The sequence below is a fragment of the Schistocerca serialis genome, unplaced genomic scaffold (assembly GCF_023864345.2).
Source record: "Schistocerca serialis cubense isolate TAMUIC-IGC-003099 unplaced genomic scaffold, iqSchSeri2.2 HiC_scaffold_1401, whole genome shotgun sequence".
Taxonomy (NCBI): domain Eukaryota; kingdom Metazoa; phylum Arthropoda; class Insecta; order Orthoptera; family Acrididae; genus Schistocerca; species Schistocerca serialis.
Window position 1 is genome coordinate 901,989 of NW_026047627.1, and position 23,873 is coordinate 925,861.

General features: G+C 42.1%; 1 protein-coding gene across 2 annotated transcripts in view; it reads right to left on the minus strand.

Moving 5' to 3' along the window:
- Window positions 1-23,873, minus strand: part of LOC126442703 (ankyrin-3-like) — a 116,128-nt gene that overhangs the window by 19,732 nt on the left and 72,523 nt on the right. For both annotated transcript variants that reach the window (XM_050090753.1, XM_050090752.1), the window contains exon 4: window positions 9,706-10,282. In XM_050090753.1, coding sequence (XP_049946710.1) covers window positions 9,706-10,282 — 577 coding nt within the window. The remainder of the gene's footprint in view (window positions 1-9,705; window positions 10,283-23,873) is intronic.

Sequence of the window (23,873 nt, forward strand, 5' to 3'; positions counted from 1 at the left end):
GACAACATGCGTCAGCACATTGTCAATGCATGTGCAAACATTATGGAAGGCGAACTACTCGCTGTTGAGAGGAATGTCGTTACACGTATTGTCAAATGCATTGAGGTTGACGGACATCATTTTGAGCATTTATTGCATTAATTTGGTATTTACAGGTAATCATGCTGTAACAGCATACGTTTTCAGAAATGATAATTTCACAAAGGTACATGTATTGCATTGGAGCAACCGCAATAAAATGTTTAAACGTACTTACGTTCTGTATTTTAATTTAAAATACTACCTGTTGGGAACTGTTCGTCTAAAATTGTGAGCCATATGTCTGTGACCATTACAGCGCTATCTATCACAAAGTGAAAAAAGGGGCCTAACTAAAACGTTCATATTGCTTTACGTACTACACGAATATGTAATAAAAATTAGGGTTCCTATTTAAAAAAACGCAGCTGATATCCATTTGACCTATGGCATAGCCATCTAGCGGACCAACCATAGCGCCATCTGGTTTCCCCCTTCAAGCTAGACAAGTTTTTTCATTTGACGCTTATTTCGTGAGATATTTGGCCCAGTCAGTCAATGGACCACCCTGAATATGCAGGTCTGCATAATCAGTGTGATATCATGGTCTCTTGTGACAGGTGTTGGATTGATTTGGTAGGTCTCTGAAACATTTTCAGGCGCACTGCAGCCATGTTTTGTGGTGTGCAGGGGAGTTTAGGCATCTTTTTTTACTTGTTCAAAACAGATCCCGTTTGACAGCACTTTCGGATTAAGCGTTGCATGGTACTCGTTGCTCACACTTTAACACCACTAAATTATGCAGAAAACAACTGACTACACCGTTTCCATGACTTCGTTCTCACATAACTTTTCACAACGAACGCCTGCTGCTCCAGTGAGAGTACCACCGCTCCCTTTGCTCTGCTCCACTCACACTGGCACAGCCCGCACTACAATCTGAGCTGATGTGGATGACGTGGTGGATCACATGGCGTGCATGTCACAGGGTGTGGCTATATGCATATATTCACATGCAATCGTATCCAACCTCCCAGGCAACTTTCATTTGCTCCACCCTGTACTAACAGAAGTATCTTAGGTCTCTTTAGGTGTGCAGCCAGATTGGCCACGCTATCATGTTCGAGACAGCATTGCAACCGATCAAAGTGTATCACTTATATTTCACTCATTTTTCTAATCTTCTTAGATACACTCGTTGTCACCTCCCTTAACACTTTTGTTATTGGACCAGCCAATCGCAGTAATGTATTGTTTTGTTCACAGTCCCTAAGGCCATGAGCATGTCTTCCTCGTCGCTGCATTGGTGTCAGAGACTACTAGCAGATGGACTATGGAATTATTGAGCCATGTGTAGCTGTCATTACTACCAACACAGAAAAGGCTACTACTGGGATGGTGCTGTGAATATAATGCTACTGGCATTATAGCAATGAATCACATCTTGTACTGGAGCAGATGAGCATCGTCAGGCACTATGGCGGCGACCTTGGTAGAGGTCGCATTCTTCCTGTTTCCTGGAGACGAGCAACAATGTTACTTATGGTGTCATGGTGTGTGGAACCACTTTGTATGACCTCAGCTCAAGACTCATACTGACTGAGGACACTGTCAGCACAATGGTACGCCACTGACATCCCGTGTCCCTATTTGCTGCCTCTCTTGCAACAGTGTTGTGACATCAACAATCAACAGGAAAATGCTCACCCGCACATGGGATGTATCTGCATGAATTGTCTGCGTGACGTTGAAATACCCTCATGTCCCGAAAGACGTCCAGATCTAACAAGTAGGATCATGTCGGGTGTCAATCCATTGCAGTCGTAGTAACCGTGATGTCAAGGACGAATTGCAATGGTTATGGGCCACTTTGCCTCAAGAGAGGGTATAATGACTTTAGGATGTTCTTCCCAACAGGACCAACGCATGTGTCCAGGTAAGTGTGGTTGCAATGCCAAATTATAAATCGGTTCATGCCACGAAGTTCTGTGTAAATTTGATTGGATTTTTCAATTGATATAATGTCACATACTGTCTCAACCTGTGAAGTATCATTTAGTTTCGTTAGCCCTTCCAGATACTTCAGTTCTTGTTGATGTAATGTATATTTAAACATAAATTCCACATGAAGTGATGTTCATAGTCTTACGTGGAGGTTATCTTTCCAGTCTCACATGCTTCACTTTCTGTAGACTCTACCTTCCACTTTTGCACCTGGTAAAGTCCATAAATTTATGTTCCTCTCATATAGCAATGCACCAGCAACCTACTTCCACATCCATTCCCTTCAAGATTAATTTGGGAGATATATAACCAACAATGAAACTAGAAACTCCATCCACTACATTAATAAATACAGAAACTTTGGAAAAGAATTTTAGCTTAGGAAACAATCCCCATACTACCACACTGAATGAACATAATGCAAAGAAAGATGTTGACATCGATTAAAACAATAAGTTTACTGTTAACCATTGCCATCTCTGCTTTTTAGAAACTAAAATTCGATTTTTTCACCATAACACTTCGCTAACGCCACCCTCCTCTAATTTGTTTAAAGATACGCTTATGTAGTGACAGAACTCACGACATGCTACAGACGGGGGCTGAGTGGGGACCTGTGGTCTGCACAGCTGTGATGAGGGTCCGGCCACAGCCGCTGTGCTCACTGTGTGGCTGTATATTGGGGGTTGGTCCTGCTGTGTCCAGTGGCTGCCCCACAGTGCAGAGGTAGACTGTTCCGATACATGTAGTAAGACAGAGACCACTGGGCAGCTGTCCATCCACAGATAATGGGACCAATACAGCCAAAGGCGACAGTGGGTCGACTAATCCACTAAGATAAATAACTTACCTAGTGAGACAATCAGTTTACACACTGCCTCTCATGAGTTCCTCATACTAGCAGTTTAACATACCAAGTTACAATCACTCAGAAATTAGATTGGCAAAACGTTTAAATTTACTTAATTTGCTACTGTGTCCATCAGATGGTGTTTGTAGGTAATATGCTATAGACTGGGCGGTAGGGGGAACATACAGTAAATATGGTGACAGATACTTCTGAAATGACTGGGGAAGGAAATTCAGAGAAAAATGGAGCACACTATTTGTCATATTACGAAGCTACTGCAGTAAAATTTTCACTTCCATTAAAACCTTTATCACAGAATTGAAACTTCGGCCAATAGTTTTATTTGATTCACACTGGCCACTGAGCACTCACATGAAACAGGTGAACGTTGAATAGTAGCTGACTGGGAGGCTGAACGAGTCTATGAGTATGATCAGCAAAATAAGCAGACACATTAATTTTATATATATATATATATATATATATATATATATATATATATATATATATATACGCCCAAGGGCTGATTACAGGTTGTCTCTCAATGAAATCAAGAATTTGGTTTGGTTACTGGGTTCAGTGTAATGATACTGCATTAGTATATGTCATGGATACAAGAATGATTGAGTATGATTGAAAACCATGAGAAATAGGTTACATAAGGCAATGCACCAAATATATCTCAGTAAAGATTCGTGAAATCATGCTTTCACATAGAAAGTAGAGAAAGTCCATTGTGCCTTCTTCAAGTTAAAAGAAGATACAGGCAAATATCTGGAGACTGCAAGATAGTCACTGAAGTGTTTGAGTGTGTGTGTGTGTGTGTGCGTGTGTGTGTGTGTGTGTGTTTGTGTGTATGTGTGTGTGTGTGTGTGTGTGTGTATTTTATATTAGTGCATAATAATTTAAATATAAGTGCAATGCACAGACAAAGGAACTATGCTACATATGCCAGTTGATGGAAATTTGTATACAGTGTGATAACGAGTGAAAAAGTTGTGGCTGGTGTCTGGACGACGTGCAATTTACAAGTGGTGCTTATGAAGCAAGTGTTGTCATGGAAAAAGACAAGCATTTCCAGAGCTTTGCAAACAATGCTACATGTAGCAGCGGTGTTCAATGGCAGTAACTGTTTGGAGATACGTGTATCAAATGAGAACTATCTTACCGAAGATGTGGCAGCTTCTAATTTTGTCACTTGTAGTTGTGAGTGTGTGTGTGTGTTGGTTAAGGTTTGTAATTTCTCACGAAGAAACAGGGCGATGAATTTACGATTGACATAAGAAGAGAGGCTTCAGGTACATGCACGTAACGTGGATGGATACTTGTGTGTGAACTGGTTGTCATGGTAAGCAGATGAATAGGTACAATGCAGTAGTGTACATAGCTTGAGGCAATGAAGAAGATACTGGTTGGGTCTCGTGACATGCACGCTATTTGAGTTAAGAAGTGGATTTCCCAACTTTACTTCTAAATAATTCAGATAGAATTACATATTTAAAGTTAATGTGTAAATAATAGGCATCTTGAAAACATGGCTGTGTCGATAAGCATTTTCATTCAAACATTGATTTTCGTTTAAAATTATGGAATACACTTCTGTAACAATAAAAATAAATGAGAAATGAATCATTGAGTGTAAGAATTATTATGTGAAGTATATGAATTCCAGTTTTCGAAGCCGCTCAGTAAGTGGTGCATAAATATTCAGATATATCTAAAAATAAAAGTAATTTATGATAATTACTAGTCACTGGCATTGTAGTGAGTATTTATAATGTGATATGTTCATAAAAAAGAACAGTAGTATCTAAAGATCTCCTTCATTTTGACGTGGTTGGGGATGGCCCAATAACTGGAACAGGTCAGAAAAGGAAAATACTAAGTTCTACCAGAAGAAAACACTGCAGGACTAATATTTACAAAAACCACAGGGAAAATTAAGCAAAGACTGGTCAGTAGATATTTGACAGACCCTCCTCTAAGAGCCAAGTACGGAGTTTTCACACGAAAAAGCGCCTTCCTTTGTGTGTTGCACAAGGGAGTGCACTGAAGTATGGCAATATCATGGGAAAGAACAGACTAAAAGCGGGAAGGAAATGTGAAGGAAGACAGAGCATTATGTGGAACTGCCTCAAGCGGCAGAGCTGTTATGAAACCCAGTCGCCTTTCTTGTGAGGTGGTCATGTGGTGTTTAGGAATTATGTTTTTATATCATCTTCTTCAAGGGAGATGTTCCAAATATGCTACGATTGAGAATGACAACATATTCCTTAGAGATTAGTAAACTTCAAAAAAGTTTTTTCTAATTCCCCTCGAATAGTTTTTTAGAGTTAATGAATTTTGTTACAGAAATTGTCAGCGAATCCCACATATATACCTAGAAAGTAAAAGGGAGATACACAACACACAAAACTGTTGTACTGATATGGGTGTAGCGACGAATGTGACTGACCACTACAACGAAGATTTCAGGTTTTACAGAATGGAAACATCACGAATGGGGAATTTAAAATACCTTGAACTGTGCTGCAGCATTCTAAGGTACACTATGTGATCAAAAGTATCCAAACACCTGGCTGATATTGAATTACAAGTTTGTGGCGCCCTCTATAGGTAATGCTAGAATACAATATGGTGTCGGCCTTGATGACAGCTCCTACTCTCGCAGGCATACGTTGAATCAGGTGCTGGAAGGTTTCTTGGGGAATGCCAGCCCATACTTCATGGAGTGGTGCACTGAGGAGAGGTACCTTTGTCAGTCGGCAAGGCCTGGCACGATGTTGGTGTTCCAAAACATCACGAGAAGTTCTGTAGGATTCAGGTCAGCACTCTGTGCAGGCCAGTCCATTACAGGAATATTACTGAGGTGTAACCACTCCGCCCCAAGCCGTGCATTCAGAACAGGTGTTTGATCGGGTTGAAAGATGCAATCACCACCCACGAATTGCTCTTCATCATAACTGCCTCCGAAGTTTACTGTTGGCACTACACACACTGGTAGATGACGTTCACTAAGCATTCGCCACACCCACTCCCTGCCATCGGATGGCAACATTGTGTACCGTGATTTGTCACTCCACACAACGTTTTTCCACGGTTCAGTCGTACAATGTTTACTCTCCTTAAACCAAGCGAGACATTGTTTGCTTTTTCTCGTATGATGTGTGGCCATGAAATCCGAGTTCTGTCACCTCCCGTCTAACTGCCACACTACTTGCAGTGGATCGTGATGCAGTTTGGAATTCCTATGTGATCATATGGATAGATGTCTGCCTATCACACATTAAGACCCTCTTCAACTGTCTACGGTCTCTGTCGGTCAACAGACGAGGTTGGCCTGTATGCTTCTCTGCTGTACGTGTCCCTTCACGTACCCACTTCACTATCACATCGGAGACAGTGACCTAGGGATGTGTAGGAGTATGCAAATCTCGCACACACATGTGTGACACAAGTGACACCCAATCACCTGACCACGTTCGAAGTCCATGAGTTCCGCGAAGCTCCCCATTGTGCTCTCTCACGATGTCTAATGACTACTGAGGTCACTGATATGGAGTACCTGGCAGTAGGTGGTAGCGCAGTGCACCTAATATGAAAAACGTATGTTTTATGGGGCGTCCGGATATTTTTCACCACATAGTGTAGATGTTTCCCTGGTCCTGGTAAGGAGCGACAGACCTGCTCCACTTCTTCACCTTCACTTTACACAGTATAACGCCATTTATAGGTATCTCATTCCCAGAAGCAGGGGATACAACAAACGAGAACAGAGGGTACTTTGAAGGAAGAGGTTTAGGGTGGCATGTACAGCACACAGAACAGAGCGGGCTTTCCCTAGCTGCCAACAGCACCTGTCACTGTGGTGTCTGTCTGTGATCTGAGCAGTCCATCACTGTGTCCATCACTAGAACGTAACCCTGCAGTGGCCACAGCTAATTTTCCTTTTTCTTCAAACATTTCAGGATCTAACGTAAATAACAGCTTGTTGTACACATGCAAAAAAATGGTTCAAATGCCTCTGAGCACTATGGGACTCAACTGCTGTGGTCATAAGTCCCCTAGAACTTAGAACTAATTAAACCTAACTAACCTAAGGACATCACACACATCCATGCCCGAGGCAGGATTCGAACCTGCGACCGTAGCGGTCGTGTGGTTCCAGACTGTAGCGCCTTCAACCGCTCGGCCACTCCGGCCGGCGTACACATGCAATTCAATAGAAATGTTGACTGCAAATAAGACCTAAATAATCCACGTAGCTATGGAAATCTTGGCTATTGCATGATTCTCTTCTTGCTAACTTATCTGCCAACAAAAGATTTGATGAAAATGTTATTAGAATTCAACGAAAGCATTGTGAACCATCAGAAAGTGCTATTTCTATTTCCAGTGTCTGTGTTTATGGCTCTACTGTGAAATGGCCTTCAGACATCATTTCATGTTTGAAGAAACAAGTACTGCTTGAGCTACAGCTGCGTGAAGTACAAGAAACGTATTCACAATCGTGAATACGATGAGACTCCAACTGTACAGTTTACTGGTGATGTCAAAAGCTTGATCTCAGACCTGGACTGGAATCTGAATTTCCCAATGTGCAAGTATGATCGCCGAACAACTTCGTCTATGCGAGGATGCTTCAGTGACCGACCTAAAACCCCACATATCACCGTGAGTTTCCATGTCTTGCTGTAGAACAATCACTGTAACTCTCACTCAGGAAGAAACTTACTTATTGTTGCCACGACCTGTGCCTGGGCATATGAATACTACTTACAGTGTCTGTGTTTAAAAACCTCCTATGGCATGTCCTTCAGACAAGGATGCATGTCTGAAGGAACAGACCCTGCTGCAGATCACACCTGTATTTAACATAAGAAATGTGTTTGCAGTTTAAAATACGATGAGATTCTCACTCTACAATTTACTGGTGACATTAGAAGATTTGTGGCAGACTGGGACCCGAACCTGGATTTCCCATTTTATGCGAGCAGTGGCCTTAACAACTTCCAGGATCCATGTTAGAGTGTCAGTGTGGAAGAAATTTTACTATTTTGCCAACATATAGGGTAAATCACCTAAGGCTTCCTCCAGAAATATTTCGGGTATTGAAAGTGCTATATCTGCTGTTTTCATACAGTGGATTGGTAGTCTGGAGTTCGTGTTGTTAGCCAATCCATAGATTGTACTAATACCTAGGAAGTGTATTTGTTGTGACAAGATACACTTTTCTAATTAGACCTACTCCTATTGACATTAACAAACGAAGAGTAGCGTAGTTCAGAATGTCAGTGGTGTTTGTTGCAGGGTCCAAGTACGAGTCGTTTACGAGATACCGTATTTGAAATGTTCGACATCGGCACTTGTTTGTGGCATTCAACCTGCTTAGTTGCGAAGTACAATGTCTTTATGTTTGCTTACTTCGAGCATGCATGTTTCTTGAGAGCATTTAGACAAGCTATTCAGTTAGTGTGTGACAATCCAATGCAGACAACGCCGGTATTTGTATGACATACATTATGTGACCAAAGGTATCTGGACACCCCCAGAAACATTCGTTTTTCATATTAGGTGCATTGTGTTGATACCTACTGCCAGGTACTCCATATTGCCGCCTCAGTGGTTATTACACACCATGAAACAGCAGAATGGGGTACTCCACAGAACTGACGGACTTCGAATGTGGTCAGGTGATTTATGTCTCACTTGTCATACGTCTGTACGCGAGATTTCCACACTCCTAAACATGCGTAGGTCCGATGTGATAGCTATGTGGAAACGTGAAGGGACACATACACCACAAAAGCGTACAGGCCGACCTCGTCCGTTGAATGACAGAGACTGCCGATAGTTGAAGAGAGTCGTAATCTGTAATAGGCACACATCTATCCAGAACATCACACGAGAAATCGAAACTGCGTCGGTATCCACTCCAAGTACAATGACAGTCAGACGGGAGGTGACAATACTAGGATTTCATGGTCGAGCGGCTGCTCTTAAGCCACACATCACGATGGTAAATGTTAAATGACGCCTCGCCTGGTGTAAGAAGCGTAAGCATTGGACGACTGAAGGGTGGAAAAACGTTGTGTGGAGTGACTAATCATGGTACACACTGTACCAATCGGATGGAAAGGTGTGGGTATGGCGAATGCCCTGTGAACTCTCTCTGCCAGCATGTGTAGTGGCAACAGTAAAATTCGAAGGCGGTGGTTTTATGATATGGCCATATTCGTCATGAAAGGTGCTTGCACCCCTTGTTGTTTTGCGTGGCACTATCACAGCACAGCCCTACATTCATGTTTTAAGCACCTTCTTGTTTCCAACTGTTCAAGAGCAGTTCGGGAATGGCGATTACATCTTTCAACATGAAAGAGCATCTTTTCATAATGCATGGGCTGTGGCCGCGTGGTTGCATGACAGTAACGTCTTTGTGAAGGACTGGCCCGCACAGAGTCCTGACCTGAACGCTACAGGACACATCTGGGATATATTGGAAAGCCAGCTTCGTGCCAGGTCTCACCGACCAACATCGATACCTCTCTTCAGTGCAGCACTCCATGTAGAATGAGCTGCCATACCCCAACAAATGATCCAGCACCTGATAGAACGTATGGCTGCGAGGAGGGCTTCATTGAATTTGTAAGTCATATTCAACCAGGTGTCTGGATACATTTGATCACATAGTGTATACAAGAAAATGGATATCAGTAGTAGTGTATTTTACTGCGCATGCACATCTAATTAAACTTTGTGGTGGACATTGTAGGCCTGGCAGTACACACACTTATCGCTGTGTAACGTAGAATTGTGACTTGTCTCACACTTACCTGGTGTCTGTCGGTGTCTCTGCAATCAGATGAGTCAACTCCACAACAGTTTGTGGGTCGTTAACTACAGCCTCAGTCCAGCCCTGCGTCGCCATCACACCGAGCAAGTGCGCCTTTATGAAGGCGACGGCGGCCTGCTTCAGCCTGTTGGCGGAATGCCTAATCGCGATAACACCTGCAGCAGCCGCAGTCTCGACAGACAGCTGGGCGACCACCTGTTGCTCACAGTGCGCTTTCAGTACCGACAGGCCGTATACGTCGGCGGCGACCAGCAGCTGTGGGGCCATGCTGGGCAGTTGGGGCACCTGCAGGGTGTAGAGGTATGTCAGCACCTGGCGCAGCACAGGACCCTCTGTGTCCGAGAGTACGAGCTGGCTGCTGCTGCCCTCTACAGTGACGCGACGGAACATGTCCGCAAACACGGGACTCCTGGCGGCCAAGACAGCCCTGTGAGCCACAAGCCGCGTGTCCCCGGCCAGCAGAGTCACCACAGCGCCGTCCCCTGCGTCCAGCAGAGCACCCAGATCCACGGCCGTGGCCTCCTCAGCCTGCTGAACTCGTCCCACTGTGAGGTATTCTGGAACACAGTTTCCCAAAGGAAAGATAGGAGTGGCTGCCAGTGCAGAGTTAACCATTTTATCAATTTAAAGGCATTTATAAAGCTGCCATCAGGATAAAATTCACACACAACATAGATTAAAGTGTGTAGATGAAGGAAATAATACTTTTGAAAATCTATTACACCTCCTCTTAAAACTTCCCTATTTGCTTGTAAAAAATGCCACGGAAGGAATACAGGCCTCCTATCATTTGTCTCTTTGAACAATTACTTGCTCAAAGTATCAAAATGGTGATCTAGTACAAAACTAAGAGCATATTTTATTCAACACACAGTCCCAATTTCTGCACTTATTTAAGAAAACAATGATATTTTAAGTCTGAAATCTGTACCCCTCTGCTCTTAACCACTAGCCCAGCATGTTTCTCTCCAGGAACTGATACAGGGAATCTACTAACTGCTGTCACAGTCTGGAATGACTTTCTAGAAACATGATATAGAAATGGTGGGCATAGCTTGATGGCAACTTCTCACATATTCCAACATGACAACACCCAATATTTTGTAGGGTAGTGGCGTAACGGCCCCCTCCCCCAGTGGATAAAATTAAATTTTATGTGGGGTACAAACAACTGTGTCCAACTGTGTTTCGCTCACAATACTAAATTATTTCTAAAAGATCATGTTTATCATTACTATTTCACAACAATGTAATAGTTATTACATAAGTTAACATTAATTAATTTTTATTTTCAAATAATAGAAGTAATGAATCACACAATGTGGTGCATGCTACAGCTTGTCAAACGAATGTATGAACTTCATATTCCACACATTATCCTCCTGCAGCACGCAATAGTTTTCACTTTGTACCATGATGGAGAAATTGAGACATATAGATCACATATGCTTCAATATCTCATAAAAATTTCTAGCAAATGACCAGAAATTTCGTCATCACTCAGTTCATAATAGTAAATGAAAAAATATTAAACTTCAGCTCAACACGTACTATGTAGTGGCTATTATTGTAGTGTAAGATGTGTACAGTACTTTATTTTTATTATTATTTGTGGCACCTAGTCAGACACAAAGCGTTGGCAAGTTAAAATCTTTCGATTTCTGACACTGCAGAAGTAAGGAGTCCAGCAATCAAGTGATTCAGAAACAGTAAGTAGAGTGCACGAATTTTCGCTTGATTGATTTTAAGTAAAGGTGCAGGGTGAGGGTGACACAAGTGTCAATAGAGAGAGAAGTGGTGTAGAGGAAACAAGTTTTGTAACAAGTGCATAACCTCACTGCAGACAGTTAGTTAACTACCATTTTTGAGTAGTCTTAGACGCAATGAGAAAGGCTACATCATTACAAATCAGAAGTACCAATTGTATAATTGACAAATTAGTCTGAGGATTAATAAAACGTCTATAAAAGCTAAGTATCATTTATCTTTCATCACTTTCAAAATAAAAATTTTCGAAGGAAATATTCTTCTAAGTGGAGTTTAGTTAATCGCTAAAGATGATGACTTAGTGTGTGCGTTTGGGTGGGTAGGGGGGTGGGGTGGGGGAGGTGGAGCTCTAGCTAGTGTCTGTTTGCACTCTGGGATAATGGTCTCAGAAAGGTTGGGAGCCATTACTGTAGGGGGATATGTCAGGGCCAGTCATAGAGAATATGCCATATTTTCAACACACATTTTTTCCATCATTTGATAATTCATGACACCCTACCAAATTGTTGCAGATGGTACTGATAACTGACCTTTGTTGGTGTAAGTTCTTCATTACAAGCTGTTATTAGCGCTGAAAATAGTCACAGTTCCTTTAAATGACATTTTAAATTACTATTATTTATTGCACTTACTTTCTATCAGCTAGCTCTGAAAATCCGAGAAACAAGAAAGCCCTGGGAAAGACAACATTCTAGCTGAATATGTCGAACATGGAAGAATTGGAATTAGAAATCTGTTAAATACTCCCTAGCGTAACATATAGAAAAAGGGGAATTTGCCCTCAGATTCTAGAAAAACATTATACGATATTTGTCCTTAAAGGAGGAATGTCTTAAAATACGAAAATTACCGAAGCCTTAGCTTACTTGAGAATGCCTTATCAAATAAAAGCTTCCACTGTCTTCGAACAATTGACACAGGATTATCAGAAAGTCAGTTTGGAATCGGGAAAAAACAAAGAATCCAAGAAGGAGTAATATCATTAAACTTAATTTGAAACTGTAAATACATAGCTTTGGTAGGTATACAGGAAACGTCTCATGATGTAAAATGGCCAAATAAAGTTTGAGGTACAGGAGAGAGTAGGAATATGCATAGAGAGTGATATGTTATGCGGAAGCTGTATAATAAAAGAGAAGACTTCCATTGGAGTGCACTCTACACAGGTTCAACGCAAGTTCACAAATGAGTCCGGCAGGGTGGTGTACTATAAACAATTACCTTTAATCTATTCAACGAACAGGTACTTGGGAGGAGGAGAAGTGTTACATGTAGTAATACAGGAGAATAGAGCAGGTATGCATGGTATAGCTGTTTTATCTGAAAGTGAATACAGTCTAGGGCCATGCTAGTGGCCTCTGTGTGCATCAGAACCAGAATGGTTCCCAAAGTGCACCTCCAAGGTGAATTTGGATAATCCATGAGTGGACATTGCACACCACACAGTCTCCCATTGAGGGTAAAGTGAGATCTCGAGCGCCAAATAGTGACTCTCAGCCACCAACCGGGCCAATTTCACTTACTAACGAATCCATACAAAAAAAATGGCCGAGAACAACATGGGGTGTTCGATGGGCCTTCTAATTCCCATCGTGTCCCGCGGCTGGGGCATTGGACTGGATGAAGAAGACCCATTGAGTTCCCTCCACGGTCGCCAGATCTAACACCTACGGACTTTTATTTGTGGGGAACTGGAGGAACTTAGCACGCTGGAGGAACTTCGCCAGGAGATTACAGCGACATGTGCAGCGATCTACACTGTAACAGTGACTGACATAGTTGCGACGAGCCGGAAGCTGTGGCCGAGCGGCTCTAGGCGCTTCAGTCCGGAATCACGCTCATGCTACAGTCGCAGGTTCGAATCCTGCCTCCGGCATGGATGTGTGGGATGTCCTTAGGTTAGTTAGGTTTAAGTAGTTCTAAGTCTAAGGGAATAATGCCATAGTGCTTAGAGAATTTTAACGACCGCTCGTCATTCTGCTATGTGTATAGCTGCCGACTGTAAACATTTTAACACTTAAAGTAACCCTATGCTAAGCTGAAAGTTGTACAACATATGTGATGAATTATTAGTTGTAAAATGAACACATAAGCAATAGTTTTCGTTCCTTATGGTGTGCATACATTTTTCTGGCTGATTGTATATAAAGAAGAAAAAAAATGTTAAGTAGTTACAAAGTTCGGCGTGTTACAATTTATTCAAAATGTAAACATCACTACATATATTCGGATTAAGGTTATGACATCTTCGACGTGCCTGCCGTCATTGGCAATGAGGTGGCGCAGATGAATAGCGAAGTTCTGCATGACCCGCTGAAGTGTCGGAAAATCGATGCTGGCGATGATCTCCTGAATGTCTGTTTTGAGCTCAGCAATAGTCTCTGGACTATTGCTGTACACCTTGACCTTAATATAGCCCCACCGAAAGAAGTAGATGTATTCAGACCTGGAGAACATGGAGGCCAATCGAGGCCCATGCCCGTGCCTCCTGGGTACACCGGAGCCAGAATGCGGTCCCCAAAATGCTCCTCCAGGACATCAAACACTTCCCTGCTCGAAGGGGTCGAGCACTATCTTGCATGAATCACATCTTATCGAAATGAGGGTAACTTTGGATAATCGTGATGATATCATCTTCCAAAACCTTTATGTACCGTTCGGTAGTCACCAAAAGAATATTGCACTGATTATTCCGTGACTGGAGACTGCACACCGCACAGTCACCCACTGAGGGTGAAGAGACTTCTCGATCACCGAATGCGTAGTCTCAGTCCACCAAATGCGCCAATTTCGCTCATTGGCGAACACATCCAAACAGATGTGGGGTTAGGGGCGAAACGAAACCATATTCACATCAAAGTCCTGTTGTCACCACATTTTGAAAGATTCTATTCTCTTCTTGTATAAACTATTTATCGTCCATGTTTCACATCCATACATAGCTACACTCCATAAAAATACTTTCAGAAACGATTTCCTGACATTTAAAACTATACTCGATGTTAACAAATTTCTCTTCTTTTGAAACGCTTTCCTTGTCATTGCCAGTCTACATTTTACATCCTTTCTACTTCCACCAACATCAGATAATTTGCTCCCCAAATAGCAAAAGTCATCTACTACTTTAAGTGCCTCGTTTGCTAACATAATCCCCTCAGCCTCACCTGATTTAATTCGACTACTTCCCATTATCGTCGTTTCGCTTTTGTTTAAGTTCATCGTTTATCCTCCTTTGAAAACACTGTCCGTTCCCTTCGACTGCTCTTCCAGGTCCTTTGCTCTCTCTGAAAGAATTCCAATGTCATTGGCAAACCTCAAAGCTTTTATTTCTTCTTCGGATTTAGATTCTTACTCTGAACTTTTGTTTTGTTTTCTTTACTGCTTGCTCAGTACATAGACTGAATGACGTTTGGGATGGGCTACAACCATGTCTCACTCCATTCTCAACCACTGTTTTCCTTTCATGCCCCTCGGCTGTTATAACTGCCATCTGATTTCTGTACAAATTGTAAATAGCCATTCACTCGCTGTATTTGACCCCTGTCGCCTTCAGAATTTGAAAGAGAGTATTCCAGTCAACATTGTCATAAGCTTTCTCTAAGTCTACAAATGCTAGAAACGTAGGCTTGCCTTTCCTTAATATACCAAATAATCGTAAACATACGCCAGTGTATTGCTCTTACGTCTTTCACCTTAGGCAAATACATTTTTTTCAGCTTTGGAAGACAAGAGTCAATTATGAATGAAAAACGAGCGCAGTACTGTTATGTCGTCCATCAGTCCCTCCCGATGGGGATCCGACACCGCACAGCAATACTCCAGAATAGGACAGACAAGCCTGGTGTAAGCAGTCTCTTTAGTAAAGCTGTTGCAGCTTTTAAGCGTTCTGCCAATGAACTGCAGTCTTTGGTTTGTTCTCAGCAAAAAATTATCTATGTGATCGTTCCAAATTAGGTTATTTGTAATTGTAATCCCCAAGTATTTAGTTGGATTTACAGCCTTAATATTAAGTGTGACTTATCGCGTAATCAAAATTTCTTTGGATTTCTTTTAGCACTCATGTGAATAACTTCACTCTTTTCTTTATTCAGCTTCAATTGCCACTTTTCGCACCATACAGATATCTTATCTAAATCATTTTGCTGTTCGTTTTGGTGATCTGATGACTTAACAAGACAGCATCATTTGCTAACAATCTGAGAGGGCTACTCAGATTGTCTCCTATGTCGTTAATATTGTTAGGAACAACAGGGGGAAAAATTTGGAAATTTGTGGTAAGGTCTTATGGGACCAAACTGCTAAGGTCATCCGTCCCTCAGCTTACACGCTATTTAATCTAACATAAACTAACTTACGCTAAGGACGACACACAGACCCATGCCCGATGGAGGACTCGAACCTCCGACGGGGGGAGTCACACGGACCGTGACAAGACACCCCAAGACCGCGCGGCTACCCCGATCGGACACAACAGATGGCCTATAACACTTCCTTGGGGAACGCAGGATATTGGTTCTGTTTTACTCGATGACCTTCCGTCTATTACTACGGACTGTGATCTTACTGAGAGGAAATCATGAAGCCAGTCGCACAACTGAGGCGATTTTCCATATTCATGCAGTTTGTTCAGAAGACGCATGTGAGGAACGGTGTCGAAAGTCTTCTGGAAATCTAAAAATTTGGAATAAGTTTGACATCCCCTGTCGATAGCAATCATCACCTGATGAGTATAAAGAGGTAGTTGTGTTTTACAACAACGATGTGTTTTGCATCCGTGAGGCAATACTGGACTTACGACTTATCTTAGAAGGAAGATTAAGGAAAGGCGAACCTACGTTTCTAGCATTTGTAGACTTCGAGAAAGCTTTTGACAATGTTGACTGGAATACTCTCTTTCAAATTCTAAAGGTGGCAGGGGTAAAATACAGGGAGCGAAAGGCTATTTACAATTTGTACAGAAACCAGATGGCAGTTATAAGAGTCGAGGGGCATGAAAGGGAAGCAGTGGTTGGGAAGGGAGTGAGACAGGGTTGTAGCCTCTCCCCGATGTTATTCAATCTGTGTATTGTGGAAGCAGTAAAGGAAACAAAAGAAAAATTTGGAGTAGGTATTAAAATCCATGGAGAAGAAATAAAAACTTTGAGGTTTGACGATGACATTGTAATTCTGTCAGAGACAGCAAAGGAGTTGGAAGAGCAGTTGAACGGAATGGACAGTTTCCTGAAAGGAGGATATAAGGTGAACATCAAGAAAAGCAAAACGAGGATAATGGAATATAGTCGAATTAAGTCGGGTGATGTTGAGGGAATTAGATTAGGAAATGAGACACTTAAAGTATTAAAGAAGTTTTGCTATTTGGGGATCAAAATAACTGATGATTGTCGAAGTAGAGAGGATATAAAATGTAGACTGGCAATGGCAAGGAAAGCGTTTCGGAAGAAGAGAAATTTGTTAACGTCGAGTATAGATTTAAGTGTCAGGAAGTCGTTTCTGAAAGTATTTGTATGGAGTGTAGCCATGTATGGAAGTGAAACATGGACGATAAACAGTTTGGACAAGAAGAGAATAAAAGCTTTCGAAATGTGGTGCTACAGAAGAATGTTGAAGATTAGGTGGGTAGATCACATAACTAATGAGGAGGTATTGAATAGGATTGGGGAGAAGAGAAGTTTGTGGCACAACTTGACTAGAAGAAGGGACCGGTTGGTAGGACATGTCCTGAGGCATCAAGGGATCACAAATTTAGCATTGGAGGGCAGTCTGGAGGGTAAAAATCGTAGAAGGAGACCAATAGATGATTACACTAAGCAGATTCAGAAGGATGTAGGTTGCAGTAGGTACTGGGAGATGAAGGAGCTTGCACAGGATAGATTAGCATGGGGAGCTGCATCAAACAAGTCTCAGGACTGAAGACCACAACAACGACATCATGTCTATGTGTCAATAAATCGTTTTCTTCGAGGTAATTCATAATGTTCGAACACAGTATATGTTCCAAAACCCTACTGCAAATCGACGTTAGTGCTGTGGGCCTGTAAGTCAGTGAATTACTCCTACTTTCCTTCTTGGGTATTGGTCAGACTTGAGCAACTTTCCAGTATTTAGGAACGGAACTTTCTGTGAGCAGGCGGTTTTATATAATTCCTATATATGGAGCTGTAGCATCAGCATAATCGGAAGTGAACTTGAGTGGGGTACAATCTGGACCGGAGGCTTTCCCTTTATTAAGTGATTTGAGCTGCTTTGCTACACTGTGGATGTCTCTACTTCTATGTTTCTCATCTAGGCAGTCGTTCTTTATCGGAATTCAGAAATATTTACTTCGTCTTCTTTGGTGAATTAGTTTCGGAAAACCTGTTTCATAACTCTGCTTTAGTGGCACTGTCGTCAGTGACTTCGCCGTTGTTATCGCGCGGTGAAGGTATTGATTGCGTCTCGCCACTGGCGTGTTTTATGCATGACCTGTCGCTGTCCGTGATCACTGTCAACTGTCCTCAGTGCCAGTGATTGGCCGCAGACACGCACTGCCGCAGGAGGAACACCTGTTTCTGGAGCTGAGCTGTGCGCCAAGTCTAAGACCATGGAAAGGGGTTGCTTGGACGAAAAAGTCTCCCTCGTCTGCCTCTCGCTAAAGGGTTAATAAAGGTGGCGTTTGGACATTTAAGCTGCTGATTCACAGCAGCTTACACCTCGGCACTTCCGAGGTGAACACGTATACAGAATCCCTGCATACTTACACATATGGAACTTTTGTGCATTGTGGTTGACTTTTTCTTTCACACATTTACAACCACACGGACAACGTTTATATATTGGCTTTGGCAAGTATTTCGGTGGTTATGTCACTTTGTACGTATATCCACACACAACTTACAGTGCTTACTCACTAAATGCTGTCGTCGTATGTCTCCCTGTGGCCGCCACGCCTTCACGAGAGATGACAGGCTGCTCCCTGCCGAGGACAGAGAGCTGTACATCACCATGGTCGTCGTATTCCACGCCAAGACAACTTGGTGGCCAAGGAATCAGGGTTGAAAAGATGTTTTGCTCTAAATGCAAGTCCGTCTGGAGACTACACACCATGTTCCTCGATGCTCAAAAACTCGGTGATGTTTTCACAATTCTTCTCTTACTTTCGTTTCTGCTCCTGTGTGGTCAACAGAGAACAGGCCATTGCTTCAGTATCTTTCTTTCGTCAGTGAACATTACACTGTTGTGTGTATTTTGTTAATTCACTGGGATTTATCTATAATGTCTGGTCTCACTTCAGACGTCTCTCCTGTATGCATTTTACATCTGTTTGTTACCAGATTTTTCTGACACAAAAATTAAAGATTTCTAAGACACAAATTAAAGATTAATATGATTAACTTAAATTGTATAGGCACTTAAGTATTTTGCAACCATACATAATTTTTCAGTTTTTATATATATATATATATATATATATATATATATATATATATATATATATATATATATATCTTGTGTACTTCACCGTCGTAATTGTCAGTAAGAATGGACTACGCCTGTCACTATAGACTTTCATTTTGCCTCTATGCATTCACCCTTCAATACCTGATCTGCTGCCCATAGAAAAGTACACTTTCAGTGGCTTGCTTGTGCCATGTGTACTTGCAAATAATAATCCATCTAAAACGTACGACCACTAACAGCCATAATTATTAGTCTGCAAATGGCGCAAGTACTGATATATTGTTTAGCACACTGTTCTCAATCATCAGTAGAAATATCTGCAGTTATACCAATTACATAATGTATGTCTACATGTAGGAAGGTGAACGATCTGTGCGTATAACTAACTACACTGACTAAGCATTTGAATGTTATACAGACTGAAGAACCAAAGAAATTTCGTGTAGGGCGCCGCGAGCCCGCAGAAGTGCCGCAACACGATGTGGCATCGACTCGACTAATGTCTGGAGTAGTGCTGGAGGGAACTGACACCATGAATCCTGCAGGGCTGTCCGGCTGTCCATAATTCCATAGGAGTAGGAAGGGGTGGAGATTTTTACTGACCAGCACATTGCAAGGAATCTCACTTATGCTGAATAATGTTCATTCCTGGGGAGTATGGTGACCAGTGGAAGTGTCTAAACTCAGAAGAGTGTTCCTGGAGCCACTCTGTAGCAATTATGGACGTGTGGGGTGTCGTATTGCCCTTCTGGAATTGCCCAAGTCTATCGGAATGTACAATGGACACGAATGGACGCAGCTGATCAGACAGGAAGCTTATGTACGTGTCACCTGTCAGAGTCGTGTCGAGTCGTGTCCAACAGCAAGTGGCCCACACCGTTACAGAGCATCGATCAAGTTGAACAATCTCCTGCTGACATACAGGGTTCATGGATTCCTGAGGTTGTCTCCATACTTCCATCCACTCGATACAGTTTGAAACTATACTCGCCCAACCAGGAAAGACGTTTAGAGTCATCTACAGTCCAATGTCGTTGTTGACTGGTCCAGGCGAGGCGTGAAGACTTGGCCTTCAGCTCCGAAGTCCGTTATCGATGATTTTTCCTTGTCTGGTTTTGCAGCCTGATTCTTGTTGACGGCCCAGAATTAAAATCTATAGCAATTTGCAGAAGGGTTGAACTTCTGATAAGTTGAACAAAATGGTGGTACGGGAAATTGTCCACTTCATCAGGACATCGGAGATGCTGTGTCCCATCGCAACTGCGCCGACTATAACACCACGCTGAAACCCACCTACGTCTTGATAACCTGCCATTGTAGCAGCATAACCGATCTAACAACTACCCCAGACGCCCGCATCTCGTGGTCGTGCGGTAGCGTTCTCGCTTCCCACGCCCGGGTTCCCGGGTTCGATTCCCGGCGGGGTCAGGGATTTTCTCTGCCTCGTGATGGCTGGGTGTTGTGTGCTGTCCTTACGTTAGTTACGTTTAAGTAGTTCTAAGTTCTAGGGGACTGATGACCATAGATGTTAAGTCTCATAGTGCTCAGAGCCATTTGAATTTGAACTACCCCAGACACATGTTGTCGTATACAAGCCTTGCCGACCGCAGCGCCGTGTTCTGCCTGTTTACATACCTCCGTATTTGAATACACACGCCTATACCAGTTTCTTTGGCACTCCAGTGTAGAAGACTCATCATAAATCTCACTGTATACACAGACATACACGTTCTGTGCGTAATGCCTGTAGACTTTTCCTTTCATACATTTGTAACAACACGGAAAACATTTCTGTGCTTATGTATGTTTGTAACTTACCAGTCTTACCAGTCTTTCCAGTCTTAATCATTAAATTTTCTTGTCGTATGTCTTCCGTGAACGCACTCGTACTTCTTTAAAAGTACTGTTCACAGTCAATTGTCTTCCTTTCATAATTATTGTTGGATATATGCAGACCAATGCACTACTTTTATTTCAGCCATGTTAAGTACTTAAGGTTCGATTTTCGAGTCGTGTCGGGTACTGTGCATGCGTTCCATTGCCATTCAAACAAACGAAGTGTCTGTATGTAAGTTCTGTGTAGTGAAATATTTTTGAATACACAGTATTTTTTATTTTTCCATCTGGCGCGGACAGAAGGTTTTTCAATGTGTCATCAGGCCACATGCAGCATGTGAGAAGCATGTATTTGCCTAATTTAGTAATCACACTTGCAGCGAAAGTTCCTGTGCTTTGCTGCTGGTTTCTGAAAATGTGAGTCGCAACCGGAAACTGCAAACGTTTCAACTCGAGTGCCATGTCTGCTGGAATCATTGGGTTGTGAGGCAACAGTATATCTTCTCCTGCAATGTTCCCATTTAAACGTGTGGTATTAATGATATTGTCAAATTTTTTTGCCAAAAAGTGGCACCATTGGAAAACCGTGGGGGCTTTATGAATCGAATAAGGATGAAATCCAAGCAAATTTCCATCATTAAACCGTGCAGCGAAGGCCTGAAGTGAATTTAGGAATATGGTTGAATTTTTAAGAACTTCATTCTGATTCATTGCAGTGTCAGTGCATAGATATACAGTCGCTTCGCCCGATACTTTGTTTTACATGTAGATGAATAAGTATGTTTAAGGATGTGCAGTTCATGAACGAATTAGTTGAAATGAACTATTCTGAGAAAGGAACTGTTTGAAGTGGCCTTTCTCTTAGTAAAATGTAGTTCGTTTACTTCTGGTTTCCCCTACATATTGGTAGTTAGAATCCGTGTGAACAAATTTCTCCTCCCTTGATACTGAGTACAGCCGATTCCCAGGAGATAAATGTCCTTCGTTCTGACCTCCTAGTGGTGGACTGTACGGACTGCATCTGATTAGAAGACTGAAACCGTTCTGTCAGTTTGTAGTCTCATTCCGCCTTCCTCCTTCCATCTGTTGTCAACATAAGGCAAAAGATTTTATGATGATTTGAGAGGAGCGAAGATTGCAGATAACTTCCTAGATTACTTAGCTTGTCATTTTTAGTTGTCTGCAGTTCTTCTTTTCTAGAGGTCTGATTCTTTGAAGATATAAATGTCACATCAGCCCCTCGCCCTTGGTTTAAACCAAATACATTGGAAGATTGTGGTTGGAGCAAGTTTTTCACATAAATATATTTTCTCATTTTGTACTATACCAACAGCATTTTCATTTTTCGCATTAGCAAAGCCGAAATTAAAGTGTTCGCACAAAAATACGTCCGATCACAGACATGCTTACGACTCTCTCACTCTGCAGAAGTAGCAATATTCCAAAGGGTTTACAATTTTGGTTAACAAATGAATTCTTACTACATTTGTTTACATAATTAATTTCGATTATTGTGTCACAAATGAATTCAGAAATCAACATAGTAAACAGTATAAGATTGTGTAATTAATTACAGAAATTGTAAGGGTGACAATAACTCGTAATTTCAAATGTTTCTAAAAAAATTATTTTAACTATACATTCAGAACTAGTACTTATCGATTATAACATATGAACTAAAATATGTCATAAAGTAATTGCATTTAATAAATTTTAGCTCGTAATATTTTATACCACATACGAAATTATATGAAAGTTTTCATAAAGGCAGCTGAGATAATATTGACCTGTCCAAGATTCGGAAAATAATACTGGTATCGACAAGTACTGTTATGGAAAAGTAGTGCTAGAGGAGGATGTCCCGTTACATGCCCTCTTACTTAAGTTCAGCTTCCAGTTCCGAACTGTGGGAACTGTGTGGTATAGGGGAGAGAAGCCATTGAGTTCACCTCAGTCTACAGTACCTGTATCTAAATATTTCCTTCTCATGTTAAGACTTAATTTTTGCGAAATAATTAATAAGAGCGAGTTTTTCCTATTTATAGATCTTGTCAGATGGAAAATTAGATAGCAGATAATCGCTTTGGTGACAAGGAGAATAATTTCATCCTTAGTGCTTCCCAATTCCTGGGTTCCCAACTAAATACTTTGGATAAAACTGAAAACGCTCAACCCATTGTGTCAGACAGACTGCATGAAAAAAAAATCATACAAATATGCAGTCTGATTTGTTTTTAAAGGTCTGAGTCATAGTTCGTCTCGCATAGTATGACGCACCGATGTCTGCTCGCGTTCTGCCCGTCGTGGAGTGCACGAGCTCGATTTCTTTGTTTACTCCTCACCGCGGCTCCGTGCACTGCTCCCTGTTGCGAGCGAGCCGTGGCGCACACTGAACGCCGGGTAGCGATCAGGATCACTTTTCAAGTTGAATGTGCACGGCTACGACCTTCTGAAATTGAGTTGTACGGGATGATCTTCGCCTGGACCCACAGGATGTAACTGGCATTCACATTTCTATTACTGGTAACGTTGAAGGTGTCAATATGCGCACCGAAGAATTGTGTACCGACACTGAGATCCACCACGTGCCAAACCTCAAGTTTAAGGACCCTGACGCACATGGAGGGGCCTCCATTCGATTAGGGTCTTTGAGCTTCCGATTGAGGTCCCACCAGACATCATCATGTCGTCTTCCAAGCCGTATGGCAATGTATGCAGTCACCAGGCCGACAGAAAACCTTGATAACTATCCTGTTCTCAACAGTGTCCGTCAACTGAAATATGAATTAGTGAAGCATGTGCCATTATACCTGTTTATAGGAGCATGCAACGCCATCATCACATATGACATGCAGCCTCGTACCTGTAGTTGCTGCAACTAGGAAGGACATTCCACCAAAACTGCCTCTGGCGCTGGCTTGGAGAGACACCGCTCAACGACGCTGCCCCCACTGCGACGTCCATTGTCCATCCTGTCACCTATGCTGTGGGCACTGCACAAACTGCTGGTCTTCAGCACTACTCACGTGATCCATTACAAACGATGACTGCCATCGCAGAGACTGATCTGGCACTTATCACATCACTGGAACCAGAGCTGTTAACTGG